Source organism: Ptiloglossa arizonensis, chromosome 7 (genome assembly GCF_051014685.1).
Source record: "Ptiloglossa arizonensis isolate GNS036 chromosome 7, iyPtiAriz1_principal, whole genome shotgun sequence".
In the NCBI taxonomy this organism is placed as follows: domain Eukaryota; kingdom Metazoa; phylum Arthropoda; class Insecta; order Hymenoptera; family Colletidae; genus Ptiloglossa; species Ptiloglossa arizonensis.
This window is the reverse complement of record NC_135054.1, coordinates 6,019,071-6,045,212: the sequence shown is the minus strand read 5'-3', so window position 1 is coordinate 6,045,212 and position 26,142 is coordinate 6,019,071. Positions and strand designations below refer to the sequence as shown.

Here is a 26,142-nt window from a genome sequence, read left to right as displayed (position 1 = left end):
CCAATAAAGCGGGAAACGTTTATCGTTGATTCAGCATTCTCATTGCAGGCATGTAATAGACGCTACGGTTTGGCGCTAGTATCGACATAGATGTCGCCACATTTTGGACGATAAATGGTTATTTGTAGAATATTGTTAGGATTTATGTACCGATTGTTACATATTTTAATTTATAATTGAATACTTTATAAACTTATCGTCCAGACTCTAGTACAAATTTTGTTTGCTTGAAGTTTATAGTTCAAGAACAGTTCTAAATTTCGAGGAATTTGTATTAAAGTATATTATCCGTCACCAGAAATAAAAATAAAAATTTATCATTAATTACTGCCACTCGTTCTATCCAATCTAAACTGCAATTTATACATTTATTTATGAAATATTCTTTTCAAATAATTTTCGTTATAATTTTTAATTATAAATACAGGTATTAATCAACATATTCGCCAATAGTGATATTTCACGTTTATGGCAAAATTTTACGTTTGTTTTCTGTTTGTGAATAGAAGACACTCCATGTATTTTATAAATTTATAGGTATTTTTACAGTAAAATTTTTAGAGTGAAATATTTTGAGTTTGTCGTGTGACGGAAATGCCTGAGGAACAGAAGGTAAAGTTGTTTCCCCCACACTTTCTAAAATAGGATGTCGAGGGGGAAATATGGTGTACGTGTATTCCGACTGCCCCTTGATAACCAATGTATGCTCTGCTCATAGATTTTAAGGCTACATGATGTTTGGCGTACTTGCAACAAAATACGAGCAGCAATATTTCGCGTGGGTTTTAACCTGTGGGATTATTATAAACCCCTAGATCCTGGCAATAATTGTTTAATTTCAGGTACTACTACGTGAATTGTATACGTACACAAAATTATTCACGATTTTCATACTCGTAACTACATACAATATAAATGTTGTACAATATCGTACATCTAATAAGTTTAAAAATGCATATAACTGTATTAAAGGCTACTTTACAAATATGTGTACCTACTACGAATGTTAATGTTTTTCTGATTTATCATGGATTCTAGTACTGTACTGATTTTTATTCTGTATTCAATGTTTTCTATTTTATCGTTGTATGGATTATTGTGTATTTAGTATATTATGTTAATGGAATATTTATTATAAGTTTGAGCACGCATTATGTAATATTGTTATTAATACGCAGAATCGAAGTTTCTTTCCGTGTTGGCTGGCCCGTTGAAAGATAAAATTGGTTTATCTAACAAAGAAATTTGCGATTTAGCCGATTATTTTCGTGTTCAAGATGGCAGAATCTTTTACACCCAGTTTTGCACAATTATTCACGATAGCGGTATGAATACTTTTCTACTAGAATTTTTTAAGTAAAACGTCGATATAATCTTAACACGAATCGTACGTGTATATTACTTATACATAGGTATACGAACAACGTTGCTGCAATATTTTCTATATTACATTTTAATTATCTACAAACATATTTATAGTATGAATTTATATAGAATTTTCTCAATAAATTTATAACTTTATGTAATCAATAAGGGTGTGGAACAAACTGGATCGATGAAAATTTTGTTCAATATTTTACAAATGGTACCAATCTTCCATATTCTTTGCTTTTTTTTTCTTTTTTATAAAACGAGATAGTTTTTATTGTTTATTGGAAAACGTATAAATTTCCGAAACGTCCGAAATAGTTGGTGGACAATTTTGACGCCACCAACGTGTCTAGAAAGAAAGGAATTTGTAGTTGACCGGTATACCTGACCCAGTACCGTTAAGTCAACTGTTACAATCCTCTCCCAAATATTTGTCCCGTGGTCGCTGCGCGCAGTTTTCTAGTAAAGTTACGTACAGGAACCCGAAAAATGCATCTACAGAGAAATTGCTGTTTTCTCCACAGTTCCTAAATTCGATAAGAACAAACCGCTTGTAACCGGTTTGGAATGGGAAGATCCGGAACACGTAAATCGGCTAAGTGCAACCGAATATCGAAAATTATGTCTTATCATTACTCAAATAGCTGTTCTTGTCAACAAAAGGAGACTCGTACTAAGACCGTATTTTCAAGATTACGAGTTGGTGCGTTTGAAGTTACATTACAATATTAAAATTGTCACGCGACACGTTTGGAACGGCAGTATTAAAACGATTCAATTTCCAAATTTTCCTGCTTGCTCTATTTACTATTCGTTACTATACAACTTGTCATTGGTTTTTCATTCTTATTTATAGATTGCCAAAAATGCTGGATGTGTAACCTACTCACATTTCGGACGAATCTTGAAATATTTAGGCATCGTCCTCGCTTCCGAAGAATTTTGTTTACTTATAAAGAGATTCGCGAAAGACTCATATACGATAAATTATGTGACATTTTTACAAGCGATCGACGAAGTTCAATCTTACTTGGACAAGCACGGAATGTTGTCCCTTGACGGAGTAACGTTGATTATCGATTAAAATCACCGTTGTTCATTTTAACATAATTTGTTACTTCGTATTACTCGTTTATTAATTCGTGATGACGGCTGAGTAAAATCATGGTAAAATTTTTTAACGATGCTTTTCACAGGAAATACTCGATCAGTTTCCTGGTCGGATAATCACGGCGGAACTACCGAAACTTCCTCGACCGGAAATCGGTAAAATCATACCTAGCATGGTATTTAAACAACAAACCGTGTTTCATCCAGTGATGGAAAGGCCTAAAGATTTAATGCCTCTGACGGAAGTTATTAAACGTGTACAAAGACACATTCTTGAAACACGAATACGAATTTCCGATTTTTACAAGGTAGATTTCATATTTGATTTAACTCGATTTAAATTAATTACGCAGACTTTTCATCGCACGTTCTCTTCCTGAAAAATTCTAATATTGAATAGAGTAAGGCCGTGTTGCTAATTTACAAAATTTCTTCGTACTTTGTTTGCAATTTCGATGTAGTTTAATAACGGAATATAAGATACTCAATCAGGAATCAATCGGTACGATTAATTACCGTTTTAGATCTTCGATCCTTTAAATGCCGGAAAAGTGACGATTTCACAATTTAAGAGAGGGTTAGATGGCCTCCAAATTTCTGGCTTGGGACGTCTGTACTTGGCGGAACCGGAAATCGACGCTCTCGTTGCTCTTTACAAAGATCCAAATGATCGAGATCGTGTCTGTTGGCGTACATTTGCAGACGATATCGATCAAGGTACTTTTTCGCGCAAAAGATTTCTCACGTGTCCAAAATAAATCCATCTTCGATATTTTTCGATACGATGGGCCACCTTCGTAAAGTTTATACAGTTTCGTGCACGTTTCGTATTTCACTTTCAGTGTTTACCGTCAAGGAGCTGGAGAAACTGCCCAATTTGAGAATTGAATCACCACCGAAGGAAATAGCGGAGTTAAGTCGAAAAGGAGCGTCGAATTGGCAATGCGAATGGAAAAACGTTCGAGATCTTTGCGAAGAAGTGTTACAAAAAACTCGTTATCGTGTCAGTGAAAGGAGAATATTTATAAAGCAATTTTTTAAGGATTACGATCGGTACACGCTTTTGATTCACGCTACGATATAATCGAAATTGTGAACTTTTCTAACAAATTCAAAATTACGGACTCTGCGTCCCCTTTATCATCTTTCAGACATAACAGTGGGCACGTGACACGATCTCAATTGCGTCAAGTTTTAACGACGGTGGCCGTGTTACTGTCTTCGGAAGAGGAATTCGCGTTAGAGCAAAGATACAACGATGATTTAGGTTTTAATTACATTATGTTTCTGGAAGAGTTAGAAGCGCGTCCGATTGAAAGACCTCTATACGACTTCGTATTGGAGGAGAAGAAAGTGCTCAATGCCGAGAGATTGCAACCGGAAGCCGATGCCGTCGAGACAAATATCGTTTTAATTTTAGCGAAAATCAAGGCGAAAGTCGTACGTGAAAGAGTTAAGGTAAAACATTAAACGTCCGGGAGTTGAAATTTTTCATTCGTACACATAATATTACGTATATTAAGGATAATTATATACAATTATATATAATTATATGTATATTAAGGATATTATTCTCGTTTAGAATATACGAGATCCTTTGCATTTATCGCTTCCTTTTAATTTTACAATCTCCTTTTATCCCTATTCTCTTTCACGAAGGTTATCGAATTTATGCGCCAATACGACACTCATAAACAGCTCGTTATTAAAAGGTCAGAATTTATACGAGGTCTCGATCAGTTGCGCTGTAATTTGACTTGTACAGAAATGGCCACGATTATCAAAGTTTTCCAAGCACCTTTCAGGTACAAAAGTGTCGATAGCTGACCGAAAGTTGGAATAACATTTTTTTGGTTCAATTCTGGATTTTATAGATCCAATTACGTGGATTACGTCAGATTCGCGAACACGATCGAGGAGGCTATTACTACGGGAAATTTAGAACGAGCCCCACTTTTGGTGCCTGTGCAACATGTGCCCTCGGAAGCCTCTCCTAAAACGTTCTTGGATTTCGATGAGAGGCACACGGTTACGATGGCAATGGAAAAGCTGTCCAGAACACAGGAACCGAATCTCAAAGAGTTGTTCAAGGTCAGCGATCACTATCAAAACGTACCGTTCGAAATAATTCGAGTGAATCCCGTACCCACTTATCCGATCATTTTTTATACATACATACGGGCTTCTGTTTTCGAAATAATCGATTTTACGTAAGATGTTGGGACACTATCTACAAGATGCGCTCAATCCCCTCCAAGAAATCCTACTTTTAGGTTCTTAGCGGCCATAATGCATATGTAGTGGTAGAATCTCCATATCTGCGGGATAACGAGATACACATATATTTCGTAAATATACAAAACCGCGAACGTTTTCAGATAGCAAGTTTTACACTGCCAAAAATAACGGGACTCTCTTATTCAGAGTTCGATGAATGATTAGAATAAAGGAACGATGTCTCAAAGATTTCTCGCAATATCCAAAGCAACAGTTTTATCGGGATAATCTTTCTCCGAACTCGTCGAATGAATTTAATTTTTCATTTTCATTTTCATGTTCCCAGATTAGGAATAATTCCTAGACCGATATTAAATATTAGCTTTAAGGTGTACTTTTACCGCGGTGATAAGATACAGGAATATATTTACTATTTTATATACATACATATATAATGGTTTCGCACAAGAGAAGCACAGACCATGGCAAAAAGAAAAAAAATATGTCTACACAAATGTGACTCAGTGTCGTTGTATCTAACCCTGTCGTTATCTATTTCGTTTGTCTTCGTTACGCGATGGATTTCTAGATGCGACCGAGTCAGCCAATAATAACGAATTTTTAATTTACGTGCTCTCTTTGAATTTAAATTGTATCGATTTCAAAATCGTCAAGTTTCAAATGACATCCATCGAACGAGATACAGTAACGTTCCGTTACACGGCAATAATATCATCGTATAAATAAGTTGCCAAATTCGAGCAAAGTCTTTTCAAAGAGTGTACTAGTTTTATCTTTTTTCATTAATTATTCTATTCTTTTCTTTTCGTTCCTTCTCGAAGCGTCCTGTTTGCTTTTACGTAAAATCAGCCCTAATATCGAACAAATGTTAAAAGTAATACGACACGTTTTTACAGTTTATTTATTTCAAAGCTGTCGATTAATCGATCCTGCAATTTGAATGAATGAAATAAGAATAATTCGATGAATTGAGATGCAATCAATGAATCCAAATAAGTGCAATTTGGACCTAGTTGAGATTGTAAACTCAAAGAATTTGAATGCAAGTAACGAATCGAAATTATTCTTCTAGCCTTCTTTTTTTTTTAAAGATGTCGAGTCACCATTAATCGATACAGAGTCTTTTCAACTTCGAATCATAGTCAAGTCACTACTATTGCAAAAACTGATAGTTTGACATCAGTCGCTATGTCATATCTGACATAGTCAATTAGTCGTATCTCACTATGTCATATCTGACATAGTCAACGTACATTACCACCAGCGTTAGAAGTCAATTCGACGTGCGTTACCATTCTAATGTTAAATACAGAATCGACTGTTTATTTACATTACTTGTTTCTATATCGCGGAATAATTTGATCTGTACAATGTTTGGATGATTTCTGCATAAAATCTTTCTCGAAGTCTCCAAGGAAAAGGATGTTCCTCCATAACCCATTAATTAGCCCTAGCACGGGAGACGTTGACACAAATACGGGAAATTGTTACAAAATTGAGGTGGTTGTATTGTTTTTCGCACGTGGTGGTCAGGTACTCACTCGAAACAATAAACGCTGACCTTCGTTGTTTGACGTTCGTTACTCAGGATTCGTAACGCACCTTTTTTTTATCAAATTCTAGGGATGTAATCTCAAAGGTAAACATTTCCAGATCGCACAGTTTTCTGACCTTCGAAAGCAGTATGTTTGTACCCAACGCCTTGTAAATCCTATATACTATGTCAGATATTTTCGTAATTTTACTTGGACATTGTAACTTTGCTCACAATCTTGTTTCGGTAACTTAAACACAACGCGTTCATTTTATTCGTTAACAACGTAGATTGAAAACGTTCGGACACTTTCGTTCGCCACTGTACGCATAAAAACGTATAATTCCTTCCAATTGGAATTCAACGAAATTACAATCTCAACTTCTTTCGAATCGAATGTATCTATTTAATAAATTCACAGGATTCGTCGCCTACTTAACGAGAAACGGACGTTAGAATAACACATGTAAGTGTCAACGAATCGGATTATTCTGCTCGAAATATTATTCAAGCTGTTAGAAATATTCAACGAGCCGAAAAAATACGTTTCTGGAAAGAACTCGAGGGAGTACGATTACACACGAGTCACACGTGAAAACCGAGCGATGCGTAATACCTGTTATGTATCACTGAAGGGACGCTCACGTTCGAGCGGTGCTTATATACGTGCCAAATTCAACGCTCAATGAACGTAAGAGGAACATCTCCTACGAGATAGATGCTCGAGTCAGTGTGAATGCTCGCGTTTAATCGCAGAACTGTTGTAGCGAACGTGACAACGATGGAAAGAGTGGCAGATGTTGTTAGCGAACAGTCGATGTTAGTTTTAAGGACTGTCTTCGTATCAGGGCGGAAGGATCGTTCGTTGAGCGGTCAAAGGTTCGGCTATTTTTACTTTTGGGTTTTCTGTTCAGGTCAAAACGAAGAATTGCAAAGGGCACTTTCGTCGTTCACACCAACTTAGATTGCTGTACATTTTTTCGTTACGATTTCTTTGTATTCTTGTACGTACACTCACTATACTAGTTGATACACGAGATACCTTATTATAATAAATTGTACGTTACAATCTGAGCTTTACAACAAAGACAGTGTCGTGCAATAACGATTGCTGTTCGTTAACACCAGGTTTACGGGACACGTAATTTTGACGCGTTTCTATCGACGAGGAAAATGACGAATACCGTTTACATTTTTCTTCGGTCACTTGCACCGACTTTTATCCATTCAACGAGACAAATATGTATCGAAATTCATTTTCTTCGAAGCTTTCTAATTTTATAATTCTCTATACGGTATATTTTCTTCTCGATACGCGTCAATTTGACGCAAGAAATGTCCGTAAACGTAGCGTTAATGATCCAAATCCAAGTGTTGCGATAGGTTGCTCGATAAGTTTCGTCGTTCGATAAGAAATCGAGTTATCAGGTTCGTCGTTTTATTTTTCGATAGATGCTACTACTGTTTCATGAACATGTGCGAAGTTTCGTGTAGATTCGTCGATTCGTTCGTATATTTACAGTTGTTCGAACGTTGAAGTGTCGTGGTATTTTTTCACGTTGGAAAACACGATCAAACTGATCGAACAACATCGTCTAAAGTCCAGTTTGCACTGCAAGTGGAGTTGTAAGAAATCTTTGAAATCCCCCTTCTTGTCTTGGGTGTAGTCTTGGCTTTGCGTTGCACGATACCTGTCTGCACCTGTTCCCAGATTAGGCGAAGGTTTAGAAAGAAGAATTTTACTTTGCTTCGAGATTCTCACAATTAACGGAATCTCACTTTGCACCTCGTCTCGTTTCGAATATCCGAGATTGTCTCATCTCACATTTCGAAATTCCATAATCGGGACCTCGAACTTTACAGTCGAATAATTGCACAATTTTATCGCGCGCAGAATCGTGTTAAAAAAATTTGACATTACACCGTGTCTATATAATTCTAAACGATATTGTAGTTTTCGTTTCACCTGCACAAGGTTGCTATTATCTTCGTTCATTTTCAATTGTTGTCTATTTTAGTCCACGTATCGTCCAGTTGTATGAATAATCGCAGCTTGGAAACCGTTCTCTCCGATATTCAATTAGGTACCATCGGGATATTTTTACAAAGATTGAGAATGAAATAAGACACTGAAAACGATAAACAGGAAATGATGTTGCATAGATATAAATTGGACAAACACGAGTGAAATTAACGGCTCGTAGAATACGCAAACTTTCGAACTCCAAATTCTAATTTTTATATCTACTCAGACATCGTAAACGCAGACTTTCAAATTGCAAATTCTCAGAAACCTCGCGAAAAGAATTTTTATCTTCTACCTTCGATTTATCTTTTAGAAGAAATCATTTATTTTTCCGACTTTATTACGAATTACGCTCCACCCGTATTTAATACTGTTTGTAGCGAACTTTTAGTTTTCACGATAAGAGTAATTGTTATCGAAGGGCACGATTTTCCAATCGCTTTGAACAATATAGGGTCAATGATAATTACGAATTTTACACGCGACAAGTTTTCAAACGAAAGCTTTGCATTCGTATGGAAAATAAATTATTCCTTTCTTTATCGATATTGTTCTTCTTCAATTACAGGATTACGATAAGGATCATAGCGGCACGGTCTCAAAAGTGTGCTTTATCAAAGCTCTTTGCGTCAGACGTATGTTACAATTGCTCAGTAACAGAGAACTGGAAACTGTGCACAAATGTTTCTCAATTGAAAAAGGTGGACGCTTGGAAATCGATTATCGAGCATTCCTTCAAGCTTTGTACCTAATGCGAGAGAACAGCAAACATCTACCCTTCTAAACTGTTTAATCGGTGCAATAAGTAACGAAACAAAATAGTTTAGATAAATGTACGTGCAGGGTGTACAAAAGAGTGTCAAGTCCAACTACATTATCGAAATAATTTAGAAATATAATTAAAACGCAAATTTATAGTTTCGAATACTCTAACTTTCCCATTTTGCACGCATATGTATGTATATTATCATTCAGGTACAAAATTCAATCACATCTTCTGTTTCAAATAGAATTTGACACTCTTTAACAAACCAATTAACACGGTTTCTTATTTTCCGTATAAAGTGTTGGAGTGTTTTCACAAAACAAAAACCATTCTACTAAACCGATTAGTATTAATTAATAAGCGTATGCGTACATTGACCTTTACGTGAAAATATTTCTTTGTAAAAAGAACGATTAGTTTAGTCGCTGTATTTGTCATTTGTTGTACACTTTATTTTTTCGCAATTATCTTAACATCGCTTTGTAGCAAACAAAGAACTACATCGCTTAATATACTAAAAGACATGGTATACTTACTAAAAAAAAAAAGACCGGTGCGATTGCTTTTTACAGCTGTTCGAATGCCAATAAATGGATAAAATCAATGTTTCCTTAATATAGTTTTAGCAATGTATACCAGCCACGAATCGTAAGGACACCTTATGTACTTGACCAAAATTCCATTTAATGTGTTTCGTACCAGTGTATTAGATATTTATACATGTCTCTATTGCATCTGTATAAATGCATTTATTGTAAAATTAAAATAAATTTCCACAAAGCGTACTCGAATCTATTTTTAGTTAATTTAAATGGTAGATAAATTTGAAATCGTTTCGAAAGTTTATTCAAGGTTCTGGCAATTGCACAAGCGTCTAGTTCAGTTACAGGATACCGATTTTAACATCGTCAGGGATCCTCGTGTTCTACCTGGAATGGTAAAACGCTTCGAAGCGTTTTACGTATCATTTTTCCTTTCGGTGTGCACCTGCGCCCATCGTGCACGGTAACAAAAGATCCTTAGCCCTCTGGATGCGATTCTTTCGATATTTGGTACGCCGTGGTCGAAAGACTTTTGACTCTTGTTCAGTGATGGTTCTTTTCTCTACGAATTACAAAACCTGTCCGGTCAGGTTTTTTTTTTTAGATGTAGTATATCCGTAGATCAGTTACCTTGATTTCGTGCAAACTTTTTCGCGGAGTGATAGTTCTCCACGAGAAATTTGACCGTTATAAAGAAGCGGGGATCTCGCTAGGTTCTAGTTACGTGCATCATTTTGTGGCATTCGTACGGTAAGTGTCGATACACCATAAGTCTAGAGTCACGTATTCGATTCTTTGCGCTCGAGGGACGACCGAGAGTCGCCAACTCGTGCACCGGAGTTTCTCTAATTTTTCTAATTGCCAAGAAAAGCTTTCTTCGCGGCTTGAGATATAAAAAAAAGTGTCTTGTAAAATATACTAAATATCACGATAAGATAAGATCCAAGTTTATTCTACGATTTGTTCTTACATTCGATCTAGAAGATTTCGTCGAGGTTTTCAGTTTCTCGTGCAGAAAGACGTATTTGTTCAAGTTTCGGTCGAAGGAGTCAGTACGAAATAGACTTAACGATTTTCTTTACTGTGTATTTTTAAATATATTTGTCGCTTATGTGTTAATTTTAATTCAATTGACATTGCTACGATGAATATTTATACAGTAAGGTATCTGATCTCTTCAAAAAACTTATTTTACATCTGTGACACCCTCGACCGTGAACGTAATAATGAATGTGATATTGTCTATGTAAATATCGAATTATTTATTCAATTCAGAGCAGTCTCAATACTTTTTTATTCAGGATTTATTGATAGATTAAATTCCTACAAAAAATTAGATATTCCGTTTAAGCCGTTAAAGGTAAATTTGGAAATTCGCTAAAAAGATTAAGATAGGAAAAATAATTAGATTAATAAGTGTCCCTCTTAAAATCATGAAGCTTCGGTAATATTTTTTCGTACGACTTATATTTAACAAGTTAGTCAAGATAGTCATGTTAAGTGTCTCACCTGATATATTTTTAGCTTTACCATTCAGTGACATCTGACGGAAGTATTCGGAAACAATACGAATTGAGAGCGTCCATTTTATTAACCTTTCATTTTGGCTGGTAACAGTTTACAAAGTGTAAAATGATCAGATTTTTATTTCTCTTATGTGTTTTGAAAATAAAAATAAAAAATTTAAATTCACGATGAAATTATTAACTTTCTTCTTATGGTCAACATCGGTTGGAAACAATTTAAAAACATTTCACATAGAGTTATATTTTCTCTGTGTTGTCTTTCTGACTCTATTTAATTCTTTTAGTAGAGTTTCCAACATTTGTAAAAGTTTGAACATTTTTGGGGGATTTCAATAATGGAAAAAGAAAAGCATGTCACTATTCACATAATACTTATATTAACATTACAACTTGTACATTTAAAAGAACGTTTATAAAAGTTCACACATTTGTTGTTCAACCTAGATGAAGTAAATGTTTGTGAGCATAAGATGTGACGTCACAGTGACGTTATTACTGTTCTTGTAATATAAGCGATTACAGCGTCAAAGTGAACGGTATAAACAATGTTTGCACGCATTTATAGCTCGTAAGAGTAAACACCGAACGCACTTATGGTTCAAGATTCTACAAAGTGCACCATGCAATAGTTACCTAACTTACCCACATTTGTACCAAATAGTACCAACATTGACCGACAGATGGCTCGATGTACTCTAAAATGATGATTTTGCTATTTGGCAATTTTCGATTTAAAATAGGTTCAAGGTGCCATATATCTGTAAAATACTTAAAATTAAAATCAATAATGCATTGAGAATATATACATGGAGAAGTGTTTAATGATATAGTATCCATTATTAATGGATAATAAAAACCAATCGATAATAAAAAGAAATTATACGTATTTTTTGAGTGTTAACATAATTTGGGGACGTTTATTAAATTTTAATAAGTTTTAGAAGCTAATTTACATCCTTATCTATAGCAATTTGTAAAATAAAAAGATTTTAAATACGAATACATTCAATGAATGTGACCATTCTCAAAAGCCGCTTGTTTGTTTAAAAATCTAAAGAAGAGAGAAACAACCTTTCTATGTTACAATTGAAACAATCTTAAGAATAATTTCAATCAAAGTTAAAGAAATTATTAACTTGGTGACTGTCGCGTGGTTCCCCAGCAACTGGCGCCATCTTACAGAACTGACTTATAACTTCAACAATAATAAATCATTTATTAAAACATAATTTATTGCATCGTTTATGTAATAAGAAAACTTATAATGCAGTGTAACGGAATATACGTTTCATTTATCAATTGTTTACTTGTGATTATTATTATACATTTTGGTAGAGGTTGAAGTTGAAGAGTTTGTAAAATTGTATTAATTCTGATCGATGAAAAGATAAAAAAGTATCTGGTAAAAAGTACTAAATTACGAAAACGTACCTAGAATAACCAGGTGTCCATCGAATGTTGACCTTGATGACAAAGGGTTAACGTCTATTGTTATAAACGCACAAGTATTATAGTACACAAGTGACCACTAAAATTGTAAATAAATATCGTAATTAAACTTCTCAATAATATAATACACATCATCGCAAGATCGGTAGATATTATGGGTCAATACAGTGTGAATTTTGCTTCACTTCAAATAAAATGATCCATCTTTAAAACGATTAACCATAGACAGATGATTCTTCTTATCTTTCTACTCAAACCGTCTATATCGTCACTTTCGTATAAATAATAATATCGTGATATTAAATCATTGTTTAGAATAACTGATTTCATAATTTTCGCTTCCTCCATATTACGTCCAGTTAACTGTATAATTTAAAGATTTCTCTCAAGGTTTCATTTTTCAAAATTATATTTCCTTTAAAACAGGACAGCATACTTTCATAATCGTAAATTATAACTGATAAAATGAAAGAGTCAGCTGTGGTATGATACGTCGACCTTCGAATAACCACCTGAGAAGTTATTTTTATAAAATTAATATTTAACGTGTTTACCTTGTTCCAGAAAGGTTGTAATAAACATTAAAAGTCATTGAATTCTAATCAAGTCCAATGAATTCTATACAAGCATTGCAAGCTCTCGTTCAGGAAAATCGTCGATTAATGCACTTTTAGCCTGGAAACACAGGTAGCAGGAGAAATCATCTTGAATAATAAAACGGTTTAACATTTGGGAATACTTTACGATGATACGAGGTATCTTACAAAAATTGTTCACACATGTACCAAAAGTACATACTTCAAACGTCGTAATTTGTAACAATTTGCATAAAAAACTGTTAATATACATAAAAGATCCTCGTCTCTATACAGTGCTGTTAGCTTCACCTGGTCGTACAATGACTTGGGTTTCTTTAATCCTAATGGTTCGATATAACTAAACAGAATTAGAATTTTTTAAGAATTAAAGGAACTTTGTTCGAGGAAGTGTTGTTTGAAATGTGAAATTTGCAGAAAACGTCAAATGAAAATTGACTTTTCGAAGCCATCGAGACGGTGTGCCTTCTTAAAAATGGACTTCGTACGGAAAGCTTTTTAAATGATTTTTCGAAGCCATGATCTGGTTCGATCTTGAGAATAAGTGGAGTTTTCACCGTATCGTTTGCCACTACCAGTGAAATATTTCATTTCGGGACATTCTCTCGTCTAGTTCGATCTAAAGCGGAGACATTTAGATTCGAATGTTCCCGGTGAGAATCAACAACCACTGTACAGTTCAAGAGTAACGAAACGTGTAAGGTGGCTTTGAAATAATCGTGGTCCGCTCAGAGGATACGATTGAGAATCAATCGCAGAACGTTGAAAGGACTTTGTTCCACGTCGTGTTTCGTTCTTGGATTATCTGAAATATTTTTCATCGTCATCGTCCACGGTATGTTCAAATTCGCCTATGCATGCACAGAGGACGTGGAGGTAATTAAGTGGAGAAGCGAAGCTCTCGAGGTTGTGGAAAAGACGCGACCGGAGAGCCGCGGAGGTCACGGCTCGTGACCCACTTTGTCCATCGACAACTGCTTCCTACTTGAGGAACACCTTGTTCTTTCCTCGTTGAACGTAGCGAACGTAGGCAAGGCTCAGTGTGCAGAAATATTACCTTATAAAAATCGTGTCGAGCGCTAATCGGTCATCGGTGGAGAGCTCTGTGGCTGTCATTGAGAACCACGCACGAAAGCCAAGCGCACGGTAACCTCAATGAAAATGTACACGATTTACAACTTTGATCCATGTAAACGGATATCTTGCAAACTGTTGGTCGTTACTCGACACTTATTCCAACGAAAGTTACTCTCCGTTCGACGGTTTCTTTTTTTCATTTTCTATCGAGCAATCGAAACCTCGGTTGAGGTTTATCTCTGCTTACAAGTACCAAGTGTACGTAAAGTATAGTAGTATCGGTATTGCGTACAGTATATACCGTGTGCGTTAAAGTTACGGTTGGTATGTACATATTTCTGACAGAGTTCGGTAACGTTATCTAACTAAATGTGTAAATTGCATTCTCTGAAAAAGGTGAGAAGACGCGAACACGCTCAAATGTTTCATTTCGCGATTGTGTCAACGATGTGTCGACTAGGATGTTTCTATAATACATTCAGTGATAATTGCAATTTAATTTCACGCATATTTTAAATTAGTTTTAACCTTTGACAGTTGTAGAGTTCACGTTGACATACTACACGATGTATGTATGTTTTCCTCGCGTATATACTTCGCGTTATTGGTAATATTGACGCAACTGAGAGAAACATTTAAAATGATAATTCTGTTTCAACGTTGATCACGATTTTGTTCTCTATAAACCTACGTTTGTCGATTTCGCCTGTTCGGCTTTGTTTGAAAACAATTTGTACGTTGTAACGATTTAGGTTTTTGGATTAACTCTTTCATCTACAATATCGTGCGAGACTCGTGGCAAGGAAATCGAGCCAATCATGGGCGAGGCTTGGCTGGATTCGTACGTTCGAATGTATTTTCTTAAAAATATTAGAGAATTTTCTTACATAATGTCTCGGAAAAGAAAATTTAACGTTCACGAGAACAGTGAGAGATGCGACCGATCTTGCTGTTGATTATGACACGCGTTATCGGAACTTAAATCGTAGTGAAAGGGGTTAATGGCGTATAGTTTGGTAGCGTTGCAAGCAGCGACAGTTACAAATGAAAATAATTGTTTCGAGGCACGTCTTGTAATTTGATCCTCGATGTTAAAGCGTGCACGGGAACAACGACTCGGGAGACGCGAGAATAATAGGGACAGTGAAATTATTTAAGGTCCGTAGCTCGCTTTACCTAGGGGATAATTAAAGGAATGTTTTCTTCTTCTTGTTCGATGCTAATTGTAAGCAAGTAATGGCAATTAATTAACTGTGTCAACTAGGATGTTCTTCTGGCATTGTAATTGAACTAACATGGAGCAATTGTACACGAACAAGGTAAAAAAGTGACGAGTTCATGATATAAGGAAAATTTGTCGGTTAATTATATTTCTAATTAAGAGTTACGCAGAGTCTGCACGATTCAAGTGTACCACGCAAATACAACGTGATTCTACGCGTGGAGAATTCCTATGTAGTTAAGTATCTCGTTAGAATTTAGTACTCACGCTCGCTAGATTATACCCGGTGTTAATTATAGTAGTCGGCGCTAGATATTTCTCAGAGCGAGCTCTTTTCCCATGTCCTTTCGCCAATTTTACACAAACTCTCACACATGGACATTTTCGTACGTTTATAATGACTCGCGATTTAACGACCGTGTTGTAGATCACGCGCGTAAACATTGATATAATTAGCGATAGCCTTTGGGAAATAGACCTATTTTCCAAGTATCTGTAGTAACGATATAACAATATTGTTCGTCCGATGTGTACCGATTTTTGTAACACAGGAACAGCGAACGGAGAAGTTCTGTTAAGAAATCAAATTGCGATTCATCTTTTTGTCGAAATTTGCTCGTTGTTTGTAAAAATTGAAAAAAAAAGAAATGGCAACGATACGCAATGTTAACGAACCTTGGATAAAATATTATCATTTCGCAAAAATATTCCTTTCGCCGAACAAGAGCTTACGAAATAAGTACTTTTATCCGAATCCATACGAAACGTTGCTATCGATGCATTTTAAAACGTTCATTTTCAGCTTCGAGTTCATTCGATTTAAATGTATGTTTCTCTCTCTTGTTCGCAGAGTTCAAAGTAACTTCAAAATGAAATTGCTTTTTGCTCTCTATTGCATTTACTTGATTATTGGGTTTGACATCGCCGATGGGAACATACCACTACCGCAACCAGGTGACTCTCAAAGTAATCTCTCGTCAAATTGTCAGATTCCAAAATGTCCGACGATAAAAATCTTGGACGGCGAAGAGAGAGTAATTACTTTACCGTATCCACTGGATTGCTTGCAGTACGTTGAATGCAAAGGATCGGAATCTCGTATACTTCCTTGTCCACCCGATGAAGTCTTTGACAAGGTAAGGCCTGGAGTTTATTTAAATCTCGAACGATCGCGATTGGCTAATCGGAGACTCGGGATTAACAAGACCGTTGTAACTCTATCGCTTATGATTTTTCACTTTTTGAGACAAAAATTTGACTTTTCTTGCACAAGTACAATATATTCGATTATTTGAAATATTGTACTTTAACGTTGGATACAAATTGGATCGAATATCTTGTTATCGGATGTAAAATGACGTAGTAACGGCGTGTGTGCAAATGGGACAGTTTATTTATTGTACATATTATGAAACATCACGAGCAGAAAATAGACTGGACAAGAAGACACCACACTGTAAAGAAAATAATTAACAAAAATGGATAACATTTTTATAGAAATGAAAGTTTCGAATTACGAACGAAAGATTAATAGTTTTTTATACGTTATTCGTTGAATGAAAATTAGAATTTGAATTGTGAAAGCGAATGAATATTGCAAATAAATCGTTATTCGTTGATTTTATCCGTCATCTTTGATTCGAATTAAATTTGATTTATTTCTAATAATTAATAATTAATTTATATAATATTTAAAGAATAGAATGTTTCAATTTTTTCACAGTATCGAACTGCGTTTCATTCGAATATACTTCTCGTTGTAGGTCAGCCTAAAGATTTTCGATTACGTTTAAATTAGGTCAATAGGCAAGCCGTTAAAAATAATATCTCTTGAAAGAAAAGTACTGCTTTACTGTTTCGGCGATATAAATCGTTAAGGGCCCTGTTGAAATTTATAATTATCGTTTTTGGTTAATGCGTGTAGCATATCTTTTTGCATATTGTACTTATATATTTCTTACCGTACGTACGGTTTGGGCTTTATATTTATTAATATAAATTTTATATTTTATATTTATTGAGCTTCGATTGAAAATTTGTGTGCCAAGATCGTTATGCAACTACCTTTAGTGTAATGATAGTTTACGAATAACGTTTCCGTTCTCAAATTACAGAAACAGTGATCCAATATCTGGTCCATCTAACAATGAAAGATCCTTGTAGTAGATCCTTCAAGTGTCTCGATAAATAATGCTGTAGGATTTCTCCTCAACGGTTCGGATGTGTCGGAAATATTTATACAACACACGGTTACTACGGGACAATAACGTTATCCCGAATAGACAGAACTTTTCGGGATGTTTTGCAACGTAATCTATGAAACCGTATCTAGAGTAGGCAACATTTCTCTGGATACTTCGCAATTCGTACGCTAACCTCAACGTTCTTCGCCAGTCACGCGCTCTCGCAACAACCGTCCCGTTCAGGTTGTCACGGGAAAATTCACAAAATGTAAAATAAAGGAAAATACGTTCAAAGGTTTCTAAAAATGATTATTTGAAAATCTTATTAAATAGTAGCAAAAGTTACCGGGTAATAAAATGACAAATCTGCTTAATTCAAGGAGTGTTTTCCTGTAAATTGTTCAAGACCTTCTAGAGTATAGGGGAATTTATATAAAAACGATAAACAGAAGATCGGGGGTTGCTTTCATCCTTTTAAAGTGTGTTCGAACAATGAAAATACAGTATAGTAGAACGACAACGAGAGACGTATGTCTTACATTTTGAGAATTCGACCGAGTGGTGGTCACGGTAACAACTAACATTTCCGAGTGATTTTCCTCGGTGTTTGTAGATTTTTCCGAGGATAGAGGTGACGATGACCTTAGTCCTAGTCACGGGTTGACTAGGATGTTTTCTGGACTTTGAAAATGGCGAGTAAGAGAAAATGACTAAATTATTTTGAACGCGGTGGCTATGTGTATTTCCTGAGCTATTTCCATTGCTATCAGCAATGGTCTGTAAATGAGGGCCTCTTCACAAGGGCAACGGTCTTATACTCTCCAGTTTGGGGCCTCGCGACTCGTGTCCCCCGTTTTGAGGTGATCGAGGGTGTAGGTCGATGATGGACTGGCTCAAGTGGTTGCCAGGTGGCAACCAGTCGATGGGCCCCTACCATGTCCGGGTCGCGGGAAATTCCGCGGTCCCATCGACTACGCACGTGTCGGTACGACCCTTGACCAGTCTCGACCCCCCATAGAGGATCGCTCGTACCCTCGCTCGGCGTACTCTCTCTTACACGCACATACATACATTGTCGTTCTACTATACTGTATTTTCATTGTTCGAACACGCTTTAAAGGGATAAAAGCAACCCCCGACCTTCTATTTATCGTTTTTATATAAATTCCTCTAGACTCTAGAAGGTCCGGAACAATTTACAGGAAAACATTCCTTTATTTAGGAAGATTTATCATTTTATTACCCGGTAACTTTAAATACTATTTAATTAGATTTTCAAATAATCATTTTTAAAAACCTTTGAACGTATTTTATTTTATTTTACATTTTTATGACACGAGGCTAATTGTTAGTAAGGTTATCTTTTGAGAGTAAAGTTATTACTTTTTAAAGTTATTAAATTCCTCTAGACTCTAGAAGGTTCGGAACAATTTACAGGAAAACATTCCTTTATTTAGGAAGATTTATCATTTTATTACCCGGTAACTTTAAATACTATTTAATTACATTTTCAAATAATAATTTTTAAAAACCTTTGAACGTATTTTATTTTATTTTACATTTTTATGACACGAGGCTAATTGTTAGTAAGGTTATCTTTTGAGAGTAAAGTTATTACTTTTTAAAGTTATTAAATTCCTCTAGACTCTAGAAGGTTCGGAACGATTTACAGGAAAACATTCCTTCGTTTAAGCAGATTTGGCATTTTATTACCCGGTAATTTTTATTACTATTTAATAAGATTTTCAAATAATCATTTTTAAAACCCTTTGAACGTATTTTGTTTTACTTTACATTTTTATGACACAAGAGTCAAGTTTTGAGAGTAAAGTTATTGATTTAAGAAATATTTATACGATTGGAGCTCGACTGAAATATGCTAAACATGCTATCGTTCGAATAACTATGAATTGTATTATGTACGTGCATACTTGTTTACTCCCTTCATGAATTACCTTGAATTGATCGGTTCATTTAGTTTTGTTGATTTTCCACAACATGGTTGTATTGCATCGTTCTTACCGAACTGTAACGATTAATTATGGACGTAGAATAAAGTATACAGTTATAAAGAAATAAAACTATATACAAGAATAACTAAAACTTATCGTGTTAGATAAAACGATAAAGTGAAAAAGAAATAATGAATAATTATACAGATTGTTTCGTAATAAATGTTATAACTGTAAAAGCAATGACTCTATCTGGAAAAAAGTAAAAAATGTGCAACAAAAGACTGTTACTAACGTGTCAATTGCTACAGCAAAAATTTTCAAGCAACATTTTATATATTGGTCATTTATATATATGTATTTTAATATTGTCTTTGAATATGCGGGTTGTTTGTAATAAACGTCTTTAAAAAGCGTTGAAACGTTATGTTGTTTAAACAATTTATTTATTCAAAGTCGACGAACTCAAAGTACAATTATGAATAACCAACGAAGATGTTATTTTTAAGTGTACAATAAACTTTCTTTGTACGAAACTTGACTTTGAAACCTGGTATGGCACGTGTGTATTTGATAACTTTAACGAACATCGTTGTAACTTATTTACGTTTGTGTTTGTGTTTAGGAAGTTTGCCAATATCATGATTTGTTGCGAATCAATCTTACCGGTTTACTTTTATCTAGAATACAAAGCTTCGGTTTCAACCATTTTATCAATGCCACTGGATAAAACGGTCAAGAGTATGATGGAGTACAATGAATTGGAAGATAGTTATTTCGAACCATTTATTCGACATCGTGCTCGCGTTTGTTGATTGAACTGAATCCTAGAAAAAAAAAAAAGCAGATTCTGCAGAAGTATCTGTATCGTGGAGAGAAAGAGGGATCGGTTTGGATTAAAAGAAACGTATAGTGTTGAGTAATTTTTGCTCATAATTAATACAAGTTTAAAACTTTTCGTTAACTTATTGGTTAAAATCGGTGACACAAAATGTAATTGATACTTTCTCTACAATGTGAAGAATTAATAAGCATTAGTTTTGTTTCATAATGTCAATTTGTTCTTGTTTCGAATGTAAGAAGTGTTTCTTTTTCCCCACAGTGTAAGCATAGATTTACGTGTACACAAGGATCCATTAAATTTTACCATCCGGGAAGATTATGGTACACCAAATATATCCCCTTCTCTGTTTGGACAAGCTTCTAGCTGTCGTGTGGCTGAACCGTTAGATGGCGTGCAATCATTGTACTTTGAGAATGAATTCCAATATTTCTAATCTAAAGACCAAGTGTTTATGAAATAGGAACAATACCCTATTAATAGCTCTGTGCCATTTAAAGTTTATAATAGATTATCGTTCCAAGGATTAAACTGTTATGTACTAGGTACGCATCATTGGATTTTGATAATAAATTTCGATATATTTAACCTATATACTATGGTCGCAGGAATCGTTGTAAAATGACAACACTCTGTAAAGTTTAAAACAGATTATCGATCCAAGGATTAGATTGTTCGCCATTAAATACATACTATTGCGTTTTGAGAATAAATTTCGGCACATGTAATCCGAACATGTCGAATTTTACAAAGTCGATAGTATAATACTTCAACTTTTATATTTTTATTAATTCAATGAGATTTGTATTAAATACGTTGTGTGACCAATATTTTGAGTATTTTGTACAAAGCATATATGTCCATGAATATATTAAAATGTAATGATACGTACTTAATCGATAATAATTCGTTTATTAGATTGATAATTAATTCCAAAGTTTAAAAAGCGCCATCTAGCGTTTTAGCTGTGCAACAACAAAACGTTTCTCCAGAAAGAATAGGGGGCGCTTGGCGTGCCGTACTTCCCTCAAACTGCAAGAATTAATATACGTGTACTATATGAGATCAGGTTTCATCCATGTTGAATCTCCAGCGGATAAGGACTAATGAATCGCATCGCTTGTCGCGATTGAAATTTTCTTTCTCGACAACTAGACACTAGCGATATACGTACAATATTTATTAAAAACATGGGGTCTTATTTGATTATTATCTTCAAGTTGCTTGTATTATTCGATAATGTAAATTTCGAAATTCGAAGTAATTTGATTTTTTTGGTGCGATAGAGCACTTTCGTTCCATTTTATTGTGGAAGCGATATCTTTTTTTACTCTATTTTCGGGGCCAACGAATAAACAGAATCAGGTATCAACTTATAGTATTAAAACCAAGAAAAGTTGAATCGTATCGCTATTACTATCGAAAAAATTGCACATTTTTTCAGTGTTCGTACATTCTGGTTATTATTAATTTTCTCTGATTAAAAGTAGTTATCCGAGAACGGGTTTCAACGATGAGGATATTTCAATAAAAAAGTATTTTCAATAAGTCAGAATTATTAACAACTGACTGATTTCGAATTTTGACTGCAATATACATATTCGTTTGATCAAACAGACAATTTAACTTTGATGAAAAGATTTTGTGATTTAGGTATGGAACGCGACCCACTTTTGTAACTAAATCTTTTAAAAAATGTTCTTAGCGTTCGAAGAATTAAACGAGCAGAATATCCTGAAAGATGCTCATTGGAATTTATTACAAACAACACGGTCGAGTATACGACAGTTACGAGTCATTTTTTACAATATATCCCTGTACACATTTTCTCAATATCACTGTTCCTCCAGTTACACCATCTGTTAAAAAATATCCTGTATATCTATAATACAGTACAAATGTGTATAGTGCATATATAATTAATAAACGTTAGAGCACTGTGTATTCAAAGATTGCCTTGTGGGAAGTTAAATGACATTATCGAATGTTTTTCAAAATTACTAGAAAATATGCAAAGCACTATTTTTCATTAAATTAATTTTTGATCAAAATATCTTGAAATTATAGGATAATTCTTCTAGCAAGCATGCTGCGTTTAAGGCGTTCTGTTATTACCAGTTGCAATAACGATTGAACGACACGTCAATTTACGCGACGAATTGTGTGAATAATAACGCGTAATAAGGACGACTGTATATTGTTCGTACAAAGGGTTGCAAGTCGATCGTATCCTGAAACAGAACACCTCTTTGGTGATGTACGCGAACCTCGTGTACGGCACGAGGCACGAGGCACTCGGACTAAGAGCCATGAACTCGAACCACCCTTGATACCCGTGGAACCTAGTTCCATCGTATCCAGTTACGACGTTTCAGGGTGCACGTGCCTATTGTCGTCGGGTGCTTCACCTGACACGTGGCAATTTTCAATTCACCAGTTCGTATGACGTGGACTGCTTGACTTTTTGATGTGACACTTGACAGAGAATCTAACATCGCTTGAACCCGCTTTATCTGAGTGCGTCTGCTGTTGTTTCCTATTCAATTAAAATACACGATCGAACATGGTTCGTAATTGAATCTCACGAAATAAAAGTTTCATTTCGAGAGTCGAATCTCCGAATTGACGTTAATGTTCAATTTTGTTTTTCTTTGTTTCAGAATACATTTACCTGTGGCCCGCGAAGCAGAGTGCGCTGCGTACCCTGTTATGAAGAAGCGCCATGAACCTGTACCGTTCAGTAGCCACTTCTGTATCTTGGTTACATTTAGCAAAATATGGATAGTTTACGATGCGGTATACCGTAGTTGCAAATAAAATGAAATTTTCGTCGTCGAAATTAAAACTCGCCCCTCCTGTCATTGCTACTCATTGATATACCTTCATTAAGAATAGAATCGGTTCGACTGTGTTGCTTTGTTCGCATTGCAAATGTTTACTTTGTAGCGTGTAGTTCCATGTTCAAAGACGCTTTTAATAAAATCGAGTTCTCAATGTTGAGGGTAGCTTGGGGATGGAGGCTGGATATAAAAGCAAAGGTACAGTTTCTGGATTCGAAATAGTGGGTCAAGTGATATCGACCATGCAGGAGCAGAAGAGGTATAGGAAGGTTTGGTTTCGCGAGTCACTCCTGCAAGCATCTTTGTCTATCTTCAACGAGCGACTATATTTACTTTACCACATTGTGTCGTTCACCAGTGGAGCTAAGGTAGATCAACCGTATTTGTCCACACCTTCTGTTGGCCTGTGGCAAACGTGGTAGCGGCGCAATTCGTTGCTCAATCGTTAATAGATATTCACGTTATCCAGTTTTTTTTCATTTCGGACGTCAGCATAGTTAATGTCTCGGCGTATGGACTTACACAAATGAACGTATTTAAGGTGGTGAACTACTATGTGAAACGCGAAAGTCGTACGTCAATCGAAACGAAGATTTGGAATGTGAAAAATAATATTTATTCTATATTATGTATGCGCATAAGTATAGCTTGAGATAGAAAATATTTCTAATATTATATACTACGAAAATTTGATTTTCTCAATATCCACTTGCTATAATCCCGTTTCACAAATTGGAGTCCGTGTACTTCAGGGCCACAGTAAACTTGTTTTAAATAATATTTTAATAATTTTAACAACTGCGGAATAAAAAAATTGCTTCTCGTGGTATTTTGTTTTTGTTAAAGATATACATTAAACATGTTTCTTAACGTTTATAATAAATATAAGAAAAGAAATGCTCGAAAGTTTGGAACAGTTGACATTTTACCTTTCATTCTGCTTCTGTTAAAGAAATGAAAGATAAACATTTTTAACAGTATGAAGAATTTTTTAATATCGTTCGATAAAAGACAAAATAATTTGTTATTAATTAATATTAAATAAATACTCCAAGAACCATATTTATTCTAGAGCACTGCTTTGATAAACAACGTATAAAATGTTTAAATTTTTTAACAGTAGATATTGCTAGTTAGAAAATGGTTTTAAAATATTTATTTAAATTTACTCTATACGAGGTTTGTCGAAAGTTTCACCTTCTCGAGGGAGTCCGGACGAAGATGAGGTTTCAAAAACGCTGCTGTAATCAATTTCTTAAGAAATGTTAAAGAAAGGAAAACAGGGGATCCAAATTCGTTAACCGAGTGCTTTGGACATTGAATTTGATTATCATCTATTTTAGATTCTGTCAAAATTTTTTGACAATGAAAAATTCAATCGAGTTCAGGTAATAAAATTGTCTCCAATTGTTACAATTGTTTACAATGAAAAATATATTATTCTCATTTTACAATGTTGTTTCGTAGAGTATAAACATTTTTTCTGAAATGTGTTAGTATACTGTCGGTCTTTCTAGAACGTGAGAGATATATAGATGCGAGCGTAACACTGGAGAAATTTTTTCATACGAAAATACTTGTCTTTTCATTCCTTTCGTTCGATGACGAATGTCCTGCTACCTGTGAATAATAAATTGACACAATTTGATATACGATGTGCTGTTATTGTTGTTACAGTCTTTGAAATGATTGTTTATAACCATTTGGAACTTCAAATACCAGTGTATCATCAATTACTTCGTTTCTCACGAAAGATTCTAGCGTTGCATAATTTTACAACATGACATATCAATTTATAACATAACAACGCTTTTATATTTTACGTTTATTTCTTATCCCAATTAAAGCTAAGACATTTTTAATAACTCTAATCGCATACACGTATTTAATTAATTTTAAACGGTTTTGTAGTTACGACTAATTAGGTCACGTGTATATAAAATTAACTTACATAGTAACAAAAGAGAAACATACTTGTTCGTACACTAAAGATGAACATTAGATAAATTTTGTTCCGTCTTTCATTATATTAAATGACACTGCGATTCAGTACGTAACATGCACCTGGAGTGCTGATACTTATAATTATATTAATGCGTTAACTCGTATGTGTAACTATGAATGTAATTCTCAGGACGAGGATTATGCGTTATGAAATGATTCACTTAACAGATGATACGCTTGCTCGCATTCATCGACGAATTCAGTTTCTGCTCTACTGGGGTTTACTCGATGATCATATGTATGTATATGTTCAATCTCATTTGGAGAACCTGTGCACTTTGTCGCGCACCTATTACCTACGCAACCATATTCTATAGCGCTGACGCACGAGTAAATAGTAATTATTTATACCTAAAATGAAACCATATTGTTTGCAGCCTTCTCGAATAATAAATTTCCAACATTTTCATCTGTAACGTATTGTTCTTCTTCGGTACACAAATAGATTAATAGTAACGTAATTATAGTGTAAAACGTTATTTACACGAAATAAAATAGTTAACTATATAATGTTAATAATATCTGTAATTAAGTTTCTTCGAATAAAAATCTAAAATAATTGTTTAGAAGCTGTAGGCAGAGTTCATACTTCCTATATATGGATAAAAATACTACACAATGCTTTGTATAAAAGGTATTAAATTTTTATCAGGAATTGGCTTCTCTTGGAACAAAATTATTTTAAACGTTTGAAATTCAATTTTATTCGACACATGCGTGTGTTTTAGAATTTACCGGTGCAATGTATTTTAGAACACATAACCTAGTTATATAATATAAAAAGACTATGTTTCTTCAATTCTTTTGTGGCCACAAACAAAATATTCTTTTAAATAACACTACCTAAAGAACATTTTGACGAAGG

General features: G+C 34.7%; 2 protein-coding genes across 2 annotated transcripts; both read left to right on the top strand.

The window, feature by feature from the left end:
* The first annotated feature begins 703 nt into the window (after window positions 1-703).
* On the top strand, window positions 704-9,063 carry LOC143148972 (uncharacterized). The gene is given in 11 exon segments (XM_076315836.1): window positions 704-842; window positions 1,179-1,325; window positions 1,896-2,074; window positions 2,228-2,434; window positions 2,568-2,789; window positions 3,006-3,198; window positions 3,324-3,534; window positions 3,633-3,939; window positions 4,141-4,286; window positions 4,356-4,572; window positions 8,848-9,063. Coding segments are annotated over 11 exon segments (2,184 nt in total).
* A 5,137-nt stretch (window positions 9,064-14,200) lies between these two features.
* On the top strand, window positions 14,201-23,229 carry LOC143149613 (uncharacterized). Its single transcript, XM_076317181.1, has 3 exons — window positions 14,201-14,304; window positions 16,308-16,593; window positions 23,094-23,229. Exons 2-3 carry the CDS (start codon window positions 16,327-16,329, stop codon window positions 23,157-23,159), a joined length of 333 nt encoding a protein of 110 aa, XP_076173296.1. The 5' UTR covers window positions 14,201-14,304; window positions 16,308-16,326; the 3' UTR covers window positions 23,160-23,229.
* The last annotated feature ends 2,913 nt before the right edge of the window (window positions 23,230-26,142 follow it).